This window comes from Polistes canadensis, unplaced genomic scaffold (assembly GCF_001313835.1).
Source record: "Polistes canadensis isolate GaletaPanama2010 unplaced genomic scaffold, ASM131383v1 scaffold_77, whole genome shotgun sequence".
In the NCBI taxonomy this organism is placed as follows: Eukaryota; Metazoa; Arthropoda; class Insecta; order Hymenoptera; family Vespidae; genus Polistes; species Polistes canadensis.
The window spans coordinates 219,521-240,218 of NW_014569624.1; the positions used below are offsets into that span (position 1 = coordinate 219,521).

At 28.9% G+C, this 20,698-nt stretch overlaps 4 protein-coding genes across 9 annotated transcripts in view; 2 read left to right on the plus strand and 2 right to left on the minus strand.

The window, feature by feature from the left end:
- Window positions 1–6,733: 6,733 nt before the first annotated feature.
- On the minus strand, window positions 6,734–9,569 carry LOC106786567 (eukaryotic translation initiation factor 2D). Its single transcript, XM_014748092.1, has 9 exons — window positions 9,416–9,569; window positions 8,919–9,306; window positions 8,512–8,829; window positions 8,101–8,418; window positions 7,874–8,016; window positions 7,619–7,699; window positions 7,351–7,555; window positions 7,102–7,270; window positions 6,734–7,008 (listed from the first exon to the last, which is right to left on the minus strand). Exons 1-9 carry the CDS (start codon window positions 9,469–9,471, stop codon window positions 6,932–6,934), a joined length of 1,755 nt encoding a protein of 584 aa, XP_014603578.1. The 5' UTR covers window positions 9,472–9,569; the 3' UTR covers window positions 6,734–6,931.
- A 459-nt stretch (window positions 9,570–10,028) lies between these two features.
- LOC106786568 (PX domain-containing protein kinase-like protein) lies at window positions 10,029–14,849 on the plus strand. 2 transcript variants are annotated; one of them, XM_014748093.1, is made up of 8 exons: window positions 10,029–10,293; window positions 10,536–10,821; window positions 10,898–11,322; window positions 11,402–11,578; window positions 11,646–12,056; window positions 12,130–12,286; window positions 13,392–13,604; window positions 14,678–14,849. In XM_014748093.1, the coding sequence occupies exons 1-7, from the start codon at window positions 10,192–10,194 to the stop codon at window positions 13,574–13,576; spliced, it is 1,743 nt and encodes a 580-aa protein (XP_014603579.1). In that variant the 5' UTR covers window positions 10,029–10,191; the 3' UTR covers window positions 13,577–13,604; window positions 14,678–14,849. The 2 variants fall into 2 exon arrangements, with proteins under 2 accessions (XP_014603579.1, XP_014603580.1); XM_014748094.1 differs by lacking the exon at window positions 14,678–14,849 and adding an exon at window positions 12,353–12,397 and having other exon boundaries at window positions 13,392–13,480.
- Window positions 14,850–17,125: 2,276 nt separating this feature from the next.
- On the minus strand, window positions 17,126–20,468 carry LOC106786570 (tafazzin homolog). 5 transcript variants are annotated; one of them, XM_014748098.1, is made up of 7 exons: window positions 20,399–20,468; window positions 19,989–20,293; window positions 19,034–19,039; window positions 18,656–18,784; window positions 18,073–18,316; window positions 17,413–17,667; window positions 17,126–17,334 (listed from the first exon to the last, which is right to left on the minus strand). In XM_014748098.1, exons 2-7 carry the CDS (start codon window positions 20,281–20,283, stop codon window positions 17,295–17,297), a joined length of 969 nt encoding a protein of 322 aa, XP_014603584.1. In that variant the 5' UTR covers window positions 20,284–20,293; window positions 20,399–20,468; the 3' UTR covers window positions 17,126–17,294. The 5 variants fall into 5 exon arrangements, with proteins under 5 accessions (XP_014603584.1, XP_014603586.1, XP_014603583.1 ...); XM_014748100.1 differs by having other exon boundaries at window positions 18,656–18,730; window positions 19,989–20,333; window positions 20,399–20,458; XM_014748097.1 differs by having other exon boundaries at window positions 19,989–20,333; window positions 20,399–20,458.
- A 93-nt stretch (window positions 20,469–20,561) lies between these two features.
- Window positions 20,562–20,698, plus strand: part of LOC106786566 (protein prickle-like) — an 85,369-nt gene continuing 85,232 nt past the window's right edge. Inside the window, exon 1 of the mRNA XM_014748089.1 lies at window positions 20,562–20,693. The gene's annotated coding sequence lies outside the window, so the exon portion shown is untranslated. The remainder of the gene's footprint in view (window positions 20,694–20,698) is intronic.

Sequence of the window (20,698 nt, forward strand, 5' to 3'; positions counted from 1 at the left end):
AAAATAATCGTAACGACGAACGATGCGTTTTGTTCAGGTGTTTCGATTCTCTCTTAAAAATATTATCAAATAATAATAAGGATCACGAATGAAATATTGTGTGATCTTAAAACAAATAACGATATCGAATTTTTTTTTATCGAATATATTCTATTCTAAAATTTTGTTATTATTCTATATATTATTTCTCATCTCAGTCTTGCGTATATATAAGAAATGAAATTCTTTCTTTCCTAACTCTCTTTTTTTTTATTTTATTATCTTCTCTTAGCTTGTCATTAGAAAAAAAAAAAAATAAGCAAAAGAAAAATACCTAATTGATTTGTCAACGATAAAGAAAAAATATCGTTATATAGTTTCAAGATTGCATTTCGATTTTCGTTTAGTGATCTCAAATAATAGAAAGTGAGAAAATAAAAAATATTAGAGAAACCACAATACGAATGATTTAGAAATATACGAAACCACGAATTAAATACATACATGCGTATACATATGTGTATATGTTATGCAAACTAAATTCGCGTTTATTTCGCCGAAATAAAGAAAAAAGAAAAAATCTTTAAATCGAATATACCAAAATCGTAGTCGAATCGAAAACGAATAATACTCTATAGAAGAAAATGAAGAACGCTTGTTTGTGTTTTATCAGATCGTGCGATCGAATTTGTCCTAATATGCGTGTTGAATAAATACGATGAAAGAGAAAGAAAGAAAGAAAAAGATGAATAAAAAAACATGAATTATAATAGAGTAATGTATTTTATGACGGGTTTATAACGGTATTAATAGCGATATTTTGCTCTAACTGATGATAAGTGCGGTATTAAACAACCAAAAGAAAATAAATCAGTACATATGGTAACTATACTAAAAGATTAATGATTATGATAGGCATTTTACCGAGGTGTGTTGTTATCCAGAAAAGATAAAGCGAGAGAGAGAGAGAGAGAGAGAGAGAGAAAATAAATAACGTATTCTCTATCAAAAGATATCTAGCAAGTTTTTTCGCGCGTGTGCGAAGAAAGAAAGAAAGAGAAAATAAAGAATAAACAAAAAAAACAAAATAATAAATAAATAAAAGAGTAAAAAGAATTAAAGGTAAATCAATTACTCCATTCCTGACGCTTTCGTTTCATGAAACTAATGGAACGATTTTGTGAATCGGTAGGAAAGAATAGTGGAAATAGAAATAGCGAAAAGAAGGAAAGAAAGCTCGGAAAGGCTTAAAAAACATTGTTAATCGAATGAAAGACTGAATAGGTCGGCTGTCCCTTTCGTCTCTTTTAAAAAAAAAAAAAAAGAAAAAAAGTGAATTTGTAACGAAAGAAAAAATTACAGAAACAGATATTAATAGCTAAATACTAATAATAATACTAATAATAATACTAATAATAATAGTAATAATAGTAATAATAATAATAATAATAATAATAAACGTCGAATTCTAAAAGCGCAACGAGAGAAGTCCCGATCGGCCGCAAGAGGCTAAGACGCTTTTAAAAACAAAGACTACTCAAGATTTCTCTCTTTCTTAAGACGAATCTCATTTCTTGTCCGATGCTTCCAATATTATCGAAACAAGACATAAAAAGATTTAAAACAAAAAAAAAAATGATAAAAAAGTTCTTGTATGTCTAACAATAAGATGAACGTTACGCGGAAAACGAGTTTATGTTTACAAGCAAACGGACTTCCTCCGCTTCGAGTAATAATAATAATAATAATAATAATTATTACTATTATTATTATATTATAAAGATAATGTAATAATAATAATAATAATAATAATATTAATAATAATTGTAATAATAATAATAATAATAGTAATGATAATGGTAATGATAATGAGATAACAAACGAATCATCGAAAGGAAAACAAAAAAAATAACACGTCACTTCGAGGGTTACACACAAAAATCATAGCGTATATACAAAAAAACACAAATAGGAAAACAAACACCGTAAACTGTAGTTGATAGTAACCAAGAGATCGTATACATTCCTCATTTGCACTATTTTGCACATGACGATTGTCGATGACTCGTGAAAGTGAGCTAATTGAATTATTTGAATGTAAGATGAACGTGCGTGAGTATGACAGAGAAAGAAAGAGAGAGAAAGAGAGAAGAAAGTGTGTGAAAATAAAAGAGTGAGAAATTAAAATAAACAAGGAAATAGGGAATTAATAAATTAAATATCAATGGTATCGATGATTGCGTCTATTCGAATTGATCTATAAAAAATTGTTTGAACGAGAGAGAGAGAGAGAGAGAGAGAGAGAGAGAGAGAGAGAGAGAGAGAGAGAGAGAGATAAGGACGCATCGAAACGTGCACGATATTTGTTTATAATGGTTGGATTTGTAATGTACTCATTTATTCGAATTGAAATCTAATATTATCACGAGATCAGATACGCGAAAAAAAAGGTTCATCATCGTTTCACGGATGCATAAGTACTTGCTTACACATATGCCGTAGATACATATGTGTGTGTTCGAAAAATTTCACTTACATTCTTATACAATCTCTCATACGCGGTCAAGAGAAATGGGGACGCTCGTGAGCCGTTTCATCGAGCCGTCATCCAACCAATTGCAATCTTAATCATTAGCGATAACTTATTGTTGTGTGTGATTTGCACGACAAATCGATCTATCGATCGATCGATTACCGAAATGAACAGGGAAACGAAAGGGGTAGAACAAAAAAGATATTAGAAATTAATAAGAAGAGAAGAGGAGCAACGTTTACTTCTTACCGTGAGTTGTATCGCTGAAGAGAGAGAGAGAGAGAAAAAGTAATAAATAAAAAAAAGAAAAAGATAAGGAAGGATAAGGAATTAAAACTAATTACACACGAGCACACCGCTGCTTCTTCGAAAGAATTAATTTCGCTCGAAGAGAGACCGCGCGAATGATCATCGAAAGAGATAACGATTATATTATATATTGATCCACCGCGAATGCTCAGACTCTCGTATCGGAATATCGATGTACATATATAGGATCGATTATCCGAATCTAGTGCACGAAGCTTCCTCCGTATACATTTATAATCGTAATTTTAACCGTTTTTAAGGGATTTCCATTATGTATGTGAACGGCGAATAAATATATTAGACGGATTCATATTTTTCTCATTGCAAATCATTACGGTGTGTCGATTTATGGGATTAGAAAGAAAAAAAAAGATAAAGAAAAAGAAAAAAAAACCATTACAGGATAGTAGGTATAAACGAAGAAAGAAGATAATCGACTGCTAGCTAATGTATTCGCACGAGAAAGAAGAAAGAAAGGATCTTTCCGTTTTATAAAAAAAAAATAATACATACATCGTAATAAATACGATGACCATGTGTTTCGTTACCGCAATGACGACAAGTTATGTGACCGTCACGAAAAATGGGAAAAACTAGAACGATCGAACGATATATTTTACTCGGTGGTGTAAATTTTCTGTGCTATGTAGAAATTGTGCGCGTGCTCGTGTATAATAATACTCGACGCGATGCATATATACACATACACACACATACACACACACATCAACATACACAAAACACATTTAAGCACGCACGCACGCACACACTAACATACACTTTCATACATGTCAAAATACAAAGGAACACAACATGCATATATACGATTCCTTTTTCAGGAGTCCATAGTGCGCAGCATAAAGAAGGAATCGGCAAAGAATGCATACACACATATACAAAGCAAAGGATAAAAAAAGGAGACATGAAAATACAAACAGAGAGACAGACAGACAGACAGACAGGCGACATACTACATATACAAAATTTTACATTTCTCAAAACACGTGCGCGTCATCACATTGTTGATACAAATTACGATCCATGATTATTACTATTTATGATATAATTATTATCTTGCATTGTCTAGTCATATGTTATTATTGTATAACTAATGATATTAATTATTAATTAACCTGTACTATCTAGTCGCATTATGTGTTGCATAAAAAATGATGAAAATTCCAAACGCAAACAAAAGTGACAGTAAGAAAGAAAGAGAAAGAGAAAGAGAGAGAGAGAGAGAGAGAGAGAGAGAGAGAGATAGAGAGAAAGTGAGAGAGAAAGAGACTGAATGAAAGAGAGAACGAACGAAAATGTGAGATACGAAATCGATAGTGATTATAAGACTACGATCATTATGATCGCGATGATGGGGGTAACGAGCAGAAGTAACAAAGTAAGCCCATGTTCCAAAAAAAATGAAAATTTGATGAGAGTGTGAGAGAATGAAAAAGTATGATAGAGAGAGAGAGAGAGAGAGAGAGAACGAGAGGATGCGAAAGAAAGAAGAGAATCAAGTAGAGGTACTCCCCCACAGTTGTATGTCGCTCCGTTAATTTAAAATTTAAAAAAAGATAAGAAGAAAAAGGAAAAATCGTTGATTACAAAGCGATCGATCCGTTCGATTTGATATAAAGTTTTCGATAAATTGAAAGCAATTTAAATGTTTACGTGTGACCATCCAAGAAAATAGCGATTTCCGGTAATAGACGTTAGTTTATACGTATTAACATACGTATGGCATATTTTTAACATGCAAGATTCGTTATTCCGACGATATAATAATACTGGGTCCAGCCTACTAATCGTAAATTATGTTTACCAGCAGCGTGTAGGCACTTTAACGAACAGTACTTGTTACTGATGCGGTACATCAAAGGACCTGTTCGTTAATCCAAGGAATCTTGCAGACGTTCCAACGTATTCCGATACGTTGATCGAATATTGTATATGAGCGAGATAAACAGCGAATTAACCGTAAAACACCGAGCAAACAATGTTTGTAATCTGCTAGCGAACTGTTCGCGAGTTGTTTGTATATACCAATTTGGATACGATGCAAACAATTTTGATCAGTACGAGCCCAGTATAAGATATATCTTTGTAGCATGTTTAGCTTCGGGAATGCGCTCTAATTAATTCATTAATTAATTACAGAGAGAGAATTCGTTCGATTAAAATATAATAAGCTTACGCGCGTAACTTCGTCGATCCTTCTTTCTGAGAGAGAGAAAAAAAAAAAAAGAAGAAAAAGAATACTATTTATAATAATACACATTTAAAGATCGTAAAAGAGGAATATAATCGAAAAATATGTAAAATGTAAGAGAATTGCAGAGCATCGGAGTAAAATAACATTCATAGATGATGTATGCATTTCCTCTTAACGATTTTTCTAAATGTTCCGGATTTTTGTCTTTTATTATTCGCGTGTTTAAATTCGCGCGTTTATTCGCACGTACTCATGTGAGTTATTTTGAAAGCACGGGGATCACGAATATCCTCGCAGCACGGTTCCGCCCACGGATCGACATAAGTTCATCTCTCGAAGCTATAACTAGCTATAGCTAGAAGAAAAAAAAATCTTAAAATTCACGAACAACGCATACACGTTGCGTATCCGTAAATACATATATTTAAGTACGTGTATATATATGTGTATATATATATATATATATATATATATATATATATATATATATATATATATATATATATATACTTACACATGTATGTATATACGTTTTGAATCGCATAGAGATTAACCGAAAATCTATTTATAAGAAGATATTGGACCTTTTCTTTATCGAGATATCGAGCGCACTCGTAAGACGAGGAGCTAATGAAATAAAAGGAAGAAAAATTAAAAAGAAAAAAAAACAAAAAAAAAAAAGGGGGTCGATCGCTGTGCGAGAAACGTTCACGCGCTACGACTGTCGGAGCACCATTGGTAGTTAATGAGAATGGAATGACGATGACGATTATGATGATCATGAAAACAATAGTAACGATACGCACGCGCGCGTTTCGAATAATTGAATAATGAAAGGAAAAAAAAATATAAAAAAAAAAAAATAAATAAAAAAAAATAAATAAAAAAAATTAAATAAGAGTCACTACGTGATGCACGCGTGCGTAGAGATGAGAGAGAGAGAGAACAAAAAGAAAAAAAAAATGAACAAAATGAGTATTAAATATATGCGAGGGCCATGGAGAGGAGGGAATCTTCCTTTAATCCAAAAAAATAAAAAAAAAACGAAAAAAAAATATTAAAAAATAAGAAAAGAAAGGAACACACGTATGTACTTACACCATTCGTATATACATACGTATGCACTCACTCATACACCGAGATATAAAAACAATCTGACGAACGAGAACCGCGTGTTCGTCTCTTCCATTAAAAAATGATTTTATTCCTCGTCGAACAGAATATATAATAAGGGCGAATAATACCAGGAAAGAACGAAGAAGAAAAAAATAAATAAGATCGTAATATGAATGAATGTGATTTAAAATTGGAAGTATAGACGCAAGAAGAAAAAACATTTCGACACGCGCGTATATTTTGTCGCGATGTCTTGTCCCACCCTTTAACTTGACATCCTTCTCTCTCCCTCTCTCCCTCCCTCCCTCCTATCCGAGGAGAACTCGCGGGCCCTATATTGCAATATTTGTACTTTTCCATGTTGAAACCTCGATATACAATAAATTATATTAACAAACTTTAATCGATGTCAATTATTATCCAAATTTTCGAAGGGTGACAATTGTTTGTAAGATTACGTTTTTATTTTAAATTTACGTTTTTTATCATTAATTTGATGCATTTTTATTTGCTACACATATAAATATATATCTTACAACATACATAAACTTATTTAATTTAAAAAAAAATGTATAATTACAGGACTTATAATTTTATTGCTAAATGAAATATGCATTTTGGACCATACAACAATAACATATAATTCATATGGAAAATTATAAATTTAAAAACTAATTTTTCGTGTAAAGAATCAGACTGGTTTTAATCACATTTATAAAGAAACATTATATTTCATTTTTTTTTGTTATGATATTCAAATGTATTCTGTTAACATAGACAGTTTATTTCTTTTTATTGGCATTTTTTTTCGGTGCAAACTCCAAACCTCGAATATAAGTCTTCTTGATTCCATATTTTTCTAATAATTAAAATTTTTAATTGATAGTATAAAACTTTCAACAAATATCTATTATCTAGATATATAGTAATCTCATGTATAATAATTTCATACCTGTTAATAATTTATACACATACAAGATTTGATTTCCTTGTACTAGAACGCTTGGAGTTTTCTTTCCAGGGTCATCAATGATTGTAGCACTTGCGCCAATATTTTGACATTCTTTACTAAAGTCTTTAGAATTTATTCCAAATGCTTCTAGATTATTTACCAATGTCACCTTAAAGTTTATATATATGGTATTAAAATAAAATATTATCCGTTTTTTATGTTTCATATTTTTACTGTACATTAACTCACTTTCTTTCCTCCCGATCTCATGGTTACTCTCATGTCAATTGGTTCTAGTTTTCCTTTATGTAAGATCGTTGTACCCGCTAAGGTTACTTGATGCATATGCGTCATACGACCTACAAACTTATTAATTCCGTCCTCAACTGATAAAGTTTCTTGATGTTCTTTAGTTCTTAAAATTCCAGCAAGTTGTGGATTTAACTTCAAAATTCTAAAAAGTATTGACGGTATTATGCACCAAGGTTATTTTAAAAAGTATTTATTTTTTACTCACTTTCCATCTTGAAGATTTTCTTTTTTGATATATTTTATAAAACACTCTCTGATTTGTCGTCTTTCTATAGTGTCGCCTTTTCTGTAATCATCACATTGCAGGAAAATATATACAAATATTTTTCATATTATAATATAGCGTAATCGAGTATGATGAACATTTTTTAACATCTGTTCTGTACAAAAGATCATGCTTTGTGCAAATATTGTATCGCAATAAGACAATAATTACCTAAAACAGCAATTATTTACTTACTCGTATCCATATAGTGATAATATTGGTGTAACATCAGTAGTTACTTTATAGCAGTCTGATACGCCAACTGTATTTGAAACAACTGGTTCTGGTGGGGCTGGTGTTTCAGTAACAATTAATTCTTTCACTAAAGGATGCTTAAACTAAATGAAAAAAGATAATATGATAAAGAAGAATGGCTCTCAACAAGTATTTCAACAAATTTCAAATTAGGTATTGCAAATTACCTCCACTGATAATATACTTTCTACTCCTTTTGTCACAGAAGTATTAATAAGTCCTTTAGCTTTCATATTTGCTAGAAAAACAGATAGTTTCTTGTAACGTGATTTTTTTATATCTATATTTTTATCTGATGGACAGGCCGTTAGTAAATGATTTTTGAAAAAAGTAGAGGTTAATATGGGCAGATCGGTGACTTTCAGCGTTGTTTTACATGCTTTCAAAAAGCAATATTCCAATAATTCATCCATTTCTTTTGTGAGATTTAAGAATTCGGAAATTAAGTCTTTTTCTGCTTGCTCCTCTGGTTTATTTGTAATATCCTACATATAATGTAAAATTTAGATTTTTATAATATCAAATTGTAAATATATATATTCTAACATAAAAAGATTTAAAAATATAGATATATTTACCTCAGATATGAAGTCTACTTTAATAGCGCTATCATCGTCATCAATTTGTAATTCATCAATTAAATTAGACAGTGGCTCAAAAGTGGCATCATCAGAATCACTTTTTGTAATTTCTAGTTTTTCATTATCCTTTTCATTCTCATCTAACTGATCTTCTTTACAAACATTTGGAAGACCAAGGTCAGGTCTAGGAGGTGATTTTCCTAGTTGACAAAGAGTATCACCCATAACATGATAAATTTGTATGCATTTTCCATGACCCGCAGATAAATACATGTCTTCACTGGAGAGTGCAGTAATACCAATAGCTACTGGCGCCTGTTATAAATTTTACTCAATTAATTATTCATACTTCTGTCTCTGACAGAATATGTTGATATTCATTACCTCTATTAAAAAAGTAATACCTTATTTTCTTCTGTGTTCACTGATACTGGAGTACCTTTTTCTAATTTACCATAAGAATAGAATGTTATTGGTTCTTTTACTACTATTCCAGGTAACATCAAATCTGCCCCTTCTACCAATTTTGGTAATACTTGAATATGCATAGTAAAAGCGTATAATAAATGTGGATGATACCATAATGTGTAAATCGTTGGGAAAAACATAGACAAGGATATTTCTAATTGAAAGAACATTGGTATTTTCGCAACACAATATAATTTACATAGTTGACCATTGTGTGTTACTATCCTCATAACAGTAATTGATTCTTTTTTAGGTAATAAAGTCTGTATCGCTTCTTCTGTTAGAGATGGATATTTATTAAGTACATACTCGCATAATTTTTTCCTGAAGAGAGAAGCAATAACAAAATCAAGCAATTTTATATATTTATAAATATATAAAATAATAACATAAAACAAATAAATATAAATAGAAAAATAATTTTTAGACTAACCTTTCAGTACCCTTTAATTGGTTATTAGATTTTACTTTAAACGGTTTAGTAAACATCGTTATTTTGTTATTATTTCAGGGAAGATAATTAAAACATTACATACTATAAACACTCTAGTAAATACCATTCTTGTAATATTAACTTATAAAGAGAAAATACAGTGACGCCAATATTGTGAACATAAATACTTTTAAACACTTTCAATATATACCACTAGGTGGTGCGTCAGTGCAGCGCAGATATCTCTCTCTCTTTCTCTCTCACTTTATCATTTAATTTCCATTAACCTTTTGATAACTTTTGACACAAAGTGTACACACCGACGAAGCTTAAAAACGTTTTAATTTTAATCTGAAATTATTTAGAAAAGTAATTTAACAATAATATCCGTTATGTACGTTACATAATCAAAGAAAGACGAATTATTGATAATCGTGAATTATCTATAATCCATCTGTTTCCAAGTTGCGTTTTATTTAGAACAGGTAGTAGCAGGTAATAGTTCTTACTTGTGACATTAGTGGGCGACCGTATAATAAGATGGTTCTCTTACAAATTGATGTTCTAACTAAATCACGTATGTAGTTGTCAGCGAAATTAACACCCTAGAGGCAGTATCCGATAACAGTGAGGCCGATATTATTATTGAATTTACGCTTACTAATGCTGAAATGAAGCTGAAGCACGTTATGTTTGGTTACGCGTGGGGTTTATGCGGAATATTATCGCAGATCGCCCCTCACGGGCTCTGCGTTTCATCGGATTAGTATCAATCAATGGCTTTATTTGAGAAGAGGTATACAAATAAAATATTACTAGATGATACAGAAAAGCTGACAAGTGTTATTGAAAATGCTAGAACAATCGACGGGCATACGGTAAGTTTCTTATTCAATAAGATCAATTATTTAGTAATTGTTACTAATTATAATAATGACGTTTGAATTATTTTCATGTTGATATTCACAAGAATTGTTATAGCCCATTTTCTACATCGATTTTATAATGTATTTTTTTATTTAGTATGATAGCAGCAAGCATAATCTTAATTAGTTTAGTTTAGTTTAGATTAAATTAATTTTAATATCGATATTTGATAGTTCCTTTATTGTTTATATAGGAGTATGTGATTAGAGTACAACGTGGTCCTCTACCTGAAAAAACGTGGAGAGTGAGCAGACGTTACAATGACTTTGTTCAGCTTAATGCAGTTTTATCAGTATCAGGCATTGACTTGCCATTACCTCCTAAAAAAATCATTGGGAACATGGAGCCTAACTTTATAGCTCAACGTCAACTAGCTTTACAGAATTATTTAAATATTGTACTAATGAATCCCATATTGGCATCATCTCTTCCCATGAAAAAATTTTTAGATCCTGATAATTATACAACGCCATTACATGGTAATAAGTTAGATTCCAAATGTTGATTATTTGTATATTTTACATATATGCATGTAATTTTTTCTTCTTTTTGTAGAAATAGCACTACAGCAAGTGTCACTAGCTTTACGCAGTGATGCTAATTTTGAAGTTGGAAAAGCTATTCCTGATATGGGATGGCGATTAAAAAAATATTACTATACTGTTAAGAATCGTCAACATCCAAAGCAAGAATATTTGCTTGCTTGGGTAGAATTTGGACCAGATAAACATCTTCAGGATAAAGACATGCAAGGAGTTTTCAAGAGTCTAGGCACTTTGAAACATAATTACATTGAACCAATGGTTCACCAGCATGTAACAGAGAATGGAGCTCTTATGATAAGAAATTTTTGTCCAATGGGTACATTACGTGATATACTTTGTATGACCAAACCTAAGCAGTCGTTTATAAAAAAATATGGAAATCCAAAACAAGTTAAATCACTCACACTATCTGAAATTACTACTTATGGTTATCAGGTTAGTAATTATTGACTTTCAAGATAAAAAAAACAAGTATTGAAGTTTGTAATTGCTAATTTAATGTATCATATTACAGATTTTGGAGGCACTAAGTTTTTTACATGAAAAAGGATTACCTTATGGGCATCTACATACAGGTAACATATTATTGACGCAAGGATGTGCTAAGTTATTAGACATAGAGAATGGTCTTTTGGGTTTACCAGCATTTTATAGGCCTTACGTTGTTCAAAGACGAAAGCTCCATGCTACGGTTTGTTAAATACTAAATAATTAATGCCGAATCGTTCTATGTAAATAACTGAAGTAACTTTCTTTAGACTCAAGTAGATGTCTATTCGTTCGGACATGTATTATATGAAATGACATTTGGCAGACCATTAATGGAAGCAATGTGTTCCGAAATGCCAACTTGCGATATGACATTGAAAAATCTACTGGAGGTAATTTTATCTCCAGAGGCTCTCAAACAGGATTTGCCTAAGGTCCAACGTTTGCTAGAACATCCATTTTTTGAAACAGTACATCGTGCAAATCTTGCCATTGGTTCTATAGAAAAACCACATTTTAAGCTTAGTAGCCATTTGAAGGAAGCTTTGCAAGAAGCAATGAATAAGGCAGAGCAAAGATTGAGAGAAGAGCAAAAAGTAGCTAGACATCAAAAAAGACTTGTGAGAGTTCAAGGAATGATGAGTACTGATGAAGATAGGAAAAAGTGGAAACAGAAATTGGTAAAATTCTTAGTTTTATATAGATATATATTTATTTTATCTATATTGATGGAAATTTTATTATTTGTATTAGAAAAAGGAACAAAAATTAGCACACGAACAACAAATGTGTAATCAATTAAAAACAAATGGAACAAAACAAGTAAATGGTAAAAATTCAGAAAGACCTGACAGCCCTACGAGTACGTCTACAGCTACTAGTGTTGGAACATTAACGCCTCCATCACTTGGTAAGTTCACCTTGGCTATTACTATTACCTTCATTAATACTAATCAATGTTCACTTTTTTAATCAGCTGGGCACAAAAGTTGATGGCGCATACTACGGTCATTTCTTTCACGTAGGTCGTTCATTTGTGCATTCATGTTTGTTAAAATTTATCCCATATCATCGCATGCATATACATATAGAATTAAATACCGTATACATATTAAGAAACATATGCACTATGTGAAATAGTTATTTTAATTATATTCCTTGTTTATAAACCTTTATGCATGATTAAAATATAAATAAAATATTAAAAGAAGATTTCAGAACTTGGAAGACAACTAATACTTAGTAAGGTAATTACAAAATGTCTAGTCAAATAGAAAATTAACAAGAATTGTTTATTGTACTCTTACTTTGGTATTTATGAATGGTATCTTACATGTATTATATTAACAAATATAGAAATACATGTCAGGCAAATACATAGTAACAAATATACCTCTTTTTTTAATCATTATAAGATAATGTTCAAATCTCTCTCTCTCTCAATCTTTTGGTGAAAAATAGAATAAGATAAGTCGGTTGTATGGCCTTACCAGTCTTCTAATTTAAATATTTTTGATTTTTTTTTTGAGTTTATTTTAAAAACTTAGTCTATTTATTTCCCATTAATGATATATAGGATTTACAGTCACAATTATAAGAAATTACCTATCAAGCGAAGCAAGATATGTAGAACAAAATTTGTAAATATTAAGGTAAGAGAACGTACAGGTTAATTTTGATATATTATATAGGATCATCAAAGAAGTGTCACTCCTATTACAAACATTGAAAATCACTTATAATTCTGTCAAGGTCAATTTTGCAGCCCATGTTAATTAAGTGTTTTTAGTCGGCTTAACAAGTATTAATCTAGTTTTTTATAGTCCTGCAAACCTTTTTACTAAAAACTTTATACATATTTTTATAGCAAAAAATGTTTCAGTATCTTTACATGGATATATTTAGTTTATGTTCATAATTTACTTTATTTTCAAGATATATCAAATTATATAGAATACAAAAACTTAATTCATGTCGTTATAAAGGTAATAACATTGACATTTTTTAAATCTAAGGTTCTACAGAAATGCCACATGCTGATGTACCTACCAAAAACATCAATCCATTACCAGTACCTGTGTCGTCTGGTGGAACAGAGCCCCGTATATCGAAAGCAGGCAACGAACGTTCAGCTTTACTCGGAAGTATCTGTTCTTTTGATAAAAGTAAACTTCGTAGAATTGTCAATGGTAACCATTAAAAAATCTTCTCAAAGAACAAATTATTTCGTAAGTAAAGTTATTTTTTTCTTGTTAAAAGAACATGTGATTTTATCGAATTAAAAACATGTTTGTCCTATGTAACAAAAATTTAAGTACAATATTTTAAAATTATTTAGTATTGCAAGTACCACTCTGTGTATAGAGATTTACAAAATTATGAATATACTGGTAAAAAGAAATATAGAAGAAATATTTAAAAAATATATATATATATAAATATATAATTATACATATACAGTATTCTAATTAAAAGATCTTGAATAAATCGTAAAATTAAAAAAAAACTATAAAATAAGAAATAAATGTATGATCATGCAATTTTTTGGAAAAATATTAATAATTTATGAAATGCTTTATATAATGTTTCAAAATAAAGTATACATTTGAAAGAGACAAATATTAAGACGAACACACACACGGAATAAATACGATATTTAATTATATCGTGTTAAGAAATAGAGATATATGAAATATGAATATTAGTATTTCCTTATGTATCTCTTATCTTTTTTTTTTATTAAGGCAGTTTGTGTGCAATCTATCTAAACTTATATTACGTACACTATTTAATCATATCATATAAAAAAGGAAATACATAAAATATAAATGTTAATATTTATTTATGTAATAAATAATAAAATAAAACTGGGATACTCTTATATATGTATTGTAGAGTATAGATAACAAAAACTTGAGGATTATAATGATAAATGTGAATATAATTGGTTTCTTATTTCCTATTGTCTGTGTACATTATAATATGCATATAAAACACCAGATAGGAATAAATATTAATAACTAAAAGAAATGCTTACATAGAACTACATATGTATATATTTCTATAACTTTTTAAATTGAATTCATATTTATATAGGCAGTGAAAATTTGAACATCATTTGTTTTTATCAGAATCTTATAAAAAAAAGTATTTTTATTGTCTCTTCCTTTTAAAAACCGTCCAAGAACAAAGATATAATAGTTGGAACAATTATGTCATATCTTAATAGTATTTGAAATTGCTCTTAAAAAATATATAATAATATTTTTTATATCAAATTGTTTTTCTTTTTTTATTCTAGATATTTCAGAATAAAAAACCAGGACTTTCTTGTTATGGAATATTATGCATAAACAAAGAACAATATGTGTCAAGAGTGTGATAATACTTTATTCTAGTTATTTCTTTCGTTAGTTTTATTTTGTTTTTCTATTGAATGTTTATAATAATAAAAATACGTAATTTATGTTTATGTATGCGAAGCGTAAGATGAGAAGAGTATCGTATGTCGTTTTTGTATCATTTGTAAAAGACCACTACCAATTTCATAATTAGGAAAATGTGCCAAGACATACGTAATTATTACGTTAATAAATTTATTACAATGTTAGTTTATAGAATAAATAATCTCAATAGGATAAGCATTGAATGTCATGTTTTGTCTATTGATCATCTAAATCGGAGAGAGAGAATATAATATAAATATTATTTTAATATGCATAAGTGTCTTGTATGTAAGGCTTTGAAATGTTTCTAAAATCAAAAATGATGATTACTGAGAGAAGACTATTTCATGATAAATTGTATTTAAATGAGTTTAAGAAATATGAAAAGAATTCATTTTTGCTTTAATGTTGATATACTTGCGTGTACAACAATTGAAACAAAATTTTAGTGACACTTTAAACAGGCAGATTCATATATTTAACAAGAAAAGCAACTATCTTCAGATTTTTTCAACACAATTATTATTTTCATTATTATTATATTAAAATTATATATATTCTGATGTCACTTTAAGAATTATAGAAAAAACTATATTATATGTATGGCTCTAATTATTGTATCAAAATGTCAAGTAGTTTGTACAGCTTACTTAAACAGAAACAGAAATATATTGAAAATATTAATTTACAGTAGAATGTTATTGCTACCATAGTTACGTCGATGTATTCAAGAACGTTAAAAAATATTCGAATTATTCCATATCAAAATAAAATACATTTCTTAAACATATATTTAATAATAGTATATAATTATAAATTTTAAGAAAAAAATTCTTACACACTGAAGGAACTAAAATTGTCTAAACTCAAATCAGTTTAGAAAATAAAATACTATTGTGAGAGAATTTTAAGATCTTTCTATTATTGTGAGAGACTTAGCCAAAGATCTTTTTATAGCTGTTACATACATTTATTTTAATAGAAATAATAAATAAAGTTGTAAAAAACTAACAATAGTTACAATAAAAAAGTTTTGATTATACTAAAAATGATACATACACAAAAAGCCATATAAAATGAAATATACAAAGTATAAATATAAACTAAACATATACTTACAATAACATGTAAGCAAAGTTTAAAATAAATGCTCTATTGACATTTAAAAAATAATCTACAGAATATTTATAATGTTATTTCACTAAATAAGATTAACTTTGATTACTATTATTATTTGATGTTAAAATATTTTGTTTTCCTTTTAATTATATATATTATTAATAAATGTAACAGGTTTTCAACAATACTTTTTTAATAAAAACAAATATAAATCATGCATACATAATTAATTAATTTCATTAGTAATCAATTTCAAACTATTCTAAAGTGTACATATTTGGTTTCCAATACGTTTATTTAAAATAATAACATACAATAAATAAATAAAAAAACATTATAGAACAATATAAGTTAGGGAAACATTACAAGATTATAAAAACGATCTTTACTGTGAAGCATTATTGTAAATATAGGTGTTTTTATTTCTTTAAACTAAGAAATAATAGAAATCGAAATAACATAAATATTCTATTTTGTAAAAAACTTTTCAAATTATTATAAATGTTATTTCTTGAATATTTATTTTATATAGATTTTACTATACATGTAAAACACACTTCTTGTATACTAAATTGTATGTTCAAAGATTTGTCTGTAATATTATACATATATAAAAATAGTATTTATGTTGTAAAGAGTTGTATGTTATTATATTATATTTATTTTAAATTGATTTTGAAATGATTCATTGACTTCTTTTCTATAAAAAAAAGGAATTTATATATTTTACGAGAATGAATATCAACAAATAGTGAAAAATGTTATAATTGTATTATTAGTATAAACTTATTATTAGGAACAAGCTTTTAAAAGCTGATAAATGAATTCATACATTTATCTAGATAATTATACACTTGGTAATTGCAATAGAATTATTATTTTATTATAATATAGTTGTCATCGAATCATACTAAAAATACAAGTTATAGCATTTTCAAAATTATCTACATTTTGAATCTTAAAGAATCATGTTCCTTATTTAAGAAGATTCCGATTAAATATATTGATAAATTCTTCCTATCTGCCTTTTGATCATTATTGCATTAAATAATATATACATAATGATACGTATTACTAAATGACTAACAAATAAATTGCATTTTACATTAGTAAATATCATGCATATGTTAAAGAAATATTCAGAGAAAACTCCAAAAAAGTAAAAAGGAATAACGAAAATGATATATTATAAACGAGTAGATTTATCTAATTTCGTACTTTGTTCATATTAGTAAAGTGATATGCAAAATTAAAAATGTATATCTTCATTAATATTTTTTCATGTTTCTATTGTCGATATATATATATATAATTAAGGCTAGGGAAAAATTATCTGCGAAATTTTATCGGCTGTCATAATTTTTCATGAAGTTTTTCGGTAGCTGCCTTTAATCTGTAAATTATAGTACAATTAAAATTAGATTTAAATAAAAATACGAAACAACACAATAACATTTCAGAAAAGCTTTACCTTAAAAGTTCTTCTTGAATACGATCTGTGATGGCTTTTCTGGCCTCTACTTCTGTGGCTTTAGTTTCTTTTAAGTTCTTCAACAACTCACTAAAATCTATAGGTTCACCATAATTCATAGTAACCTTTTTTCGTGTTTTGAACATATAAGGTGGTTCGTTTGGAAGTACTTGATCCATTCCAAGATGACATATAGGAATCACTAGAGGTGTAACAGGTGATTCTAATATCAATCTTCCAATACCCCACTTCAACCTGCAAAATTAAATGTACTTTTTTATGATTGCTCTTAATATTTAACTCTTTTCGCTTCAATTACCAGCATTGCTTATATAACAACTAAAGGCATTCTACTCTAACATTGTGTTTTTGTAATTATAATAATAAAAACTAATAAATTCAGATGATAGCATTGTTTTGATAGGTTTCGCACACGTATTCGGTACTTTTTGTTTTGTAAAAATATTAGAATGTATTTGTTGATTTTATTCTTCAGTTTTAGTTCAAAGGTATCCATTGAGATAAATTTTCAAAGATAATATTTTTATTTATTCCAAAGTGCTTGGAATTATTAACTACACGTGGTCGTGTAGTTAATGCTCAGAATGCATAGATAAACGTATGAATAATTAAAATGAAAGTAATGATAAATATAAATACCTCATATTTTCTTTAAACATGTTGACTTTTCCTTCAGGAAACACGTGGACCCAATCTCCAGAAGCCAGCCTTTCGATGCAGAAGTCAATAGCTTCTTGATAAACACCATTGCCTCGTATGACAGGTATGCACTTGCCAAGCATAAAGAAGTAGGAATGCCAAACATTCGTGAAACAAATGTCATGTGCAGCGAGCGACCACCTCATCTTACGACGATTCAGCAAATGTCTCAGGTCCAGTGTGGCTAAATGAGTTCAGAGATTTTCTGTCTTTAATTCTTTCATTCGATCGCTTAGCGACGTCATTCTGAGAAAGAAAAGATTATATATGTCTCAGAGGGAGAGTTTGCGGGCATATTCAGAATACAAGAAACGAGAAAGAAAAAGAGATAAACAGAGAGGAAAGGAAAAAGAAAGACAGGGAAACAACCTGTATAACATATGTACGTATTTGTACACATGCATAATTTATTTAGACGTTAAATATAACAAGCAAATGCGCTGTACAATTAAAATAATTGATAAATTAATCGAAGCTTCATACATTTTGCTTTTGCGGTGATATGAATAAAACTTGAACTTACCCCATATGCCAGGATCATCGAAACAACTGTGATGATTTGAGACGGTGATGAGTGGAACATTTTTTGGTCGTTCATCTAAGGCCCGGTTAATGATATGTTTGTTGTACACCAATGCTTTATTTAACCATTCTTAATGCGAAAGAATATGTTTATTAAAAAAACGATACTTGTATTACATATATATTTATATTTCTTTTTTCTTATTAGAACCAAATCAGTATATAAGATATTATATATACAATATTACTTATACATGAATCACATACATACACACACACATTCATACGTCAAATCATTTAACTCGATAAAACAAAATGAAGAAAAAATGGATAGATTAATATACATTGTTCATTATTAATATAAGTAAAGGAAAATTACCTTTATCTGATCACGTAGGACAGACATACGCATAACTCTTATACATGTAATATTAAAAAAATTTAATTTAGAAAAGATAAATTATTGAAGTTATTTTCTATTACTATATAATAATTATATGTAATTTTATTATGATAATTTCCAAATGCAGTAAAACAAATTAGCACTTTATGAGTTAATAAATTTAGTTAAAAAATTCATTTAAATAAAGAAATTCTAGATTTAACCCATAATAACTAGGTGTTTTTGGGAAAGCACATAAAAAGTGTGTAAAAATGTGTGTATAAAAATGATTCTTATTCATTAAAACTAGTAGTTTTAGGGTATGCATAAAATTATATACGTATACATTCACAAAAGGCAAGTAGTTAAAATATGAGATTGAAATGTGATCCGTCTTTAAAGTCCGCATTTCTTTCTACAACAATACTTGCAGTTATCCGTTCTTATCTCTTCTTGAACTTTACAATCTAATGTTCTGTTAGTTGTGCTGTCTTATTGGATCTTATTTATGGATTTAATTTCAATTTCATACCTTAACTATTTACATTTTGTAAATTCATATATTACCAAGTTGAAACAAGTAATTTTGCCTTCTATCATATTTAAACAGGTCAGTATAGCTATTTTAGGGTTTAGCTAGTCATTACATGAATTAAAGAATTTCACAAGGAAACACTAAATAGATAGTTGATCATAGTAGATCAAAGTAGAAATAAACTGAATAAATAAAATCATTAATATTTAAAAATAGTCGTCATGAGTAATAGATAATTCTCTGTAAATTCTTGTAAACATTAACAAAAAAGAAAGAATATAAAAAAAAAAAATATGAAAAAAACCAAGATATTTTGGAAAGTATAGAGAAAATGCAGACAAGTGATTTTAAAGAATAGATTGATTCAAAAGTAATACTACGTAATATATACCATATATAAGTAACAATGATACATACCTATAAGAATTTTGGAAAATATCCCAACAGCGGCGAAGGTTATACTGCTCGCTATGTTCCATAATTTTGTTGGAGTTCGGAGTTTAGGTATGATCCACTTGATATCGTACATTGTATTGCTATGTTTCTTTGACTCTGGTGAACGAAGAAAAGCGAAGTAATGTAGTTCTGCGAGGGAATGGGAAGCGGTAACCCCGCGAGGGACCGTCCACTCTTTCGTAATTCTGATCAACCATCTTCCTGCCAACTTCACGCCATTTTTCATAAAGTGCGTCACGTGAGGCGATCGAATCATAACACTCCTCCTTAATAAAACGACGTAAAAGAATTTTTTTTCAATACAATCTGGGAAATAAAAAAAAAATATCGGTTTCATGATTATTATCTAACATGAATATTAAATTACGTACCTTGAACGTGTGACGTTTACGAGGTGGAAACAACACCTCGGAGCATGCGCGATATCAATTTTTAAATGGCATCACTTAAAAAGAGCGCGCTTTTAAGTAATTACATTTTAACCTACCAGATCATTCGTAGACGTCTTATTAAGTAAAGTTTTTTCTTTGAACTTTATTCTATTTTATAGTTTCATATCATGTTTCATTATTAAATGCTGAAAAGAAATTTAATCTTTGTATTAAAAGAAGAGGATTCAAATATGAAACACATTTACGAATTTAACGTTCACGTTGTACCGATATGGTAAT

Excerpts from the sequence above, each read along its gene's own strand:
- LOC106786570 (XM_014748098.1), bottom strand. The coding sequence starts at position 20,283 with ATGATTCGATCGCCTCACGTGACGCACTTTATGAAAAATGGCGTGAAG. Across the intron at positions 18,317-18,655 it reads CGATGATCCTGGCATATGGG|CCACACTGGACCTGAGACAT; the intron begins GTAAGTTCAAGT and ends GAACTCATTTAG. Across the intron at positions 17,335-17,412 it reads ATTCAAGAAGAACTTTTAAG|ATTAAAGGCAGCTACCGAAA; the intron begins GTAAAGCTTTTC and ends TATAATTTACAG.
- LOC106786568 (XM_014748093.1), top strand. The coding sequence starts at position 10,192 with ATGGCTTTATTTGAGAAGAGGTATACAAATAAAATATTACTAGATGAT. Across the intron at positions 10,294-10,535 it reads GAACAATCGACGGGCATACG|GAGTATGTGATTAGAGTACA; the intron begins GTAAGTTTCTTA and ends TTGTTTATATAG. Across the intron at positions 12,057-12,129 it reads AAAAGTGGAAACAGAAATTG|AAAAAGGAACAAAAATTAGC; the intron begins GTAAAATTCTTA and ends TATTTGTATTAG.
- LOC106786567 (XM_014748092.1), bottom strand. The coding sequence starts at position 9,471 with ATGTTTACTAAACCGTTTAAAGTAAAATCTAATAACCAATTAAAGGGT. Across the intron at positions 9,307-9,415 it reads CAATTAAAGGGTACTGAAAG|GAAAAAATTATGCGAGTATG; the intron begins GTTAGTCTAAAA and ends TTCTCTCTTCAG. Across the intron at positions 7,271-7,350 it reads TGAGATCGGGAGGAAAGAAA|GTGACATTGGTAAATAATCT; the intron begins GTGAGTTAATGT and ends ATAAACTTTAAG.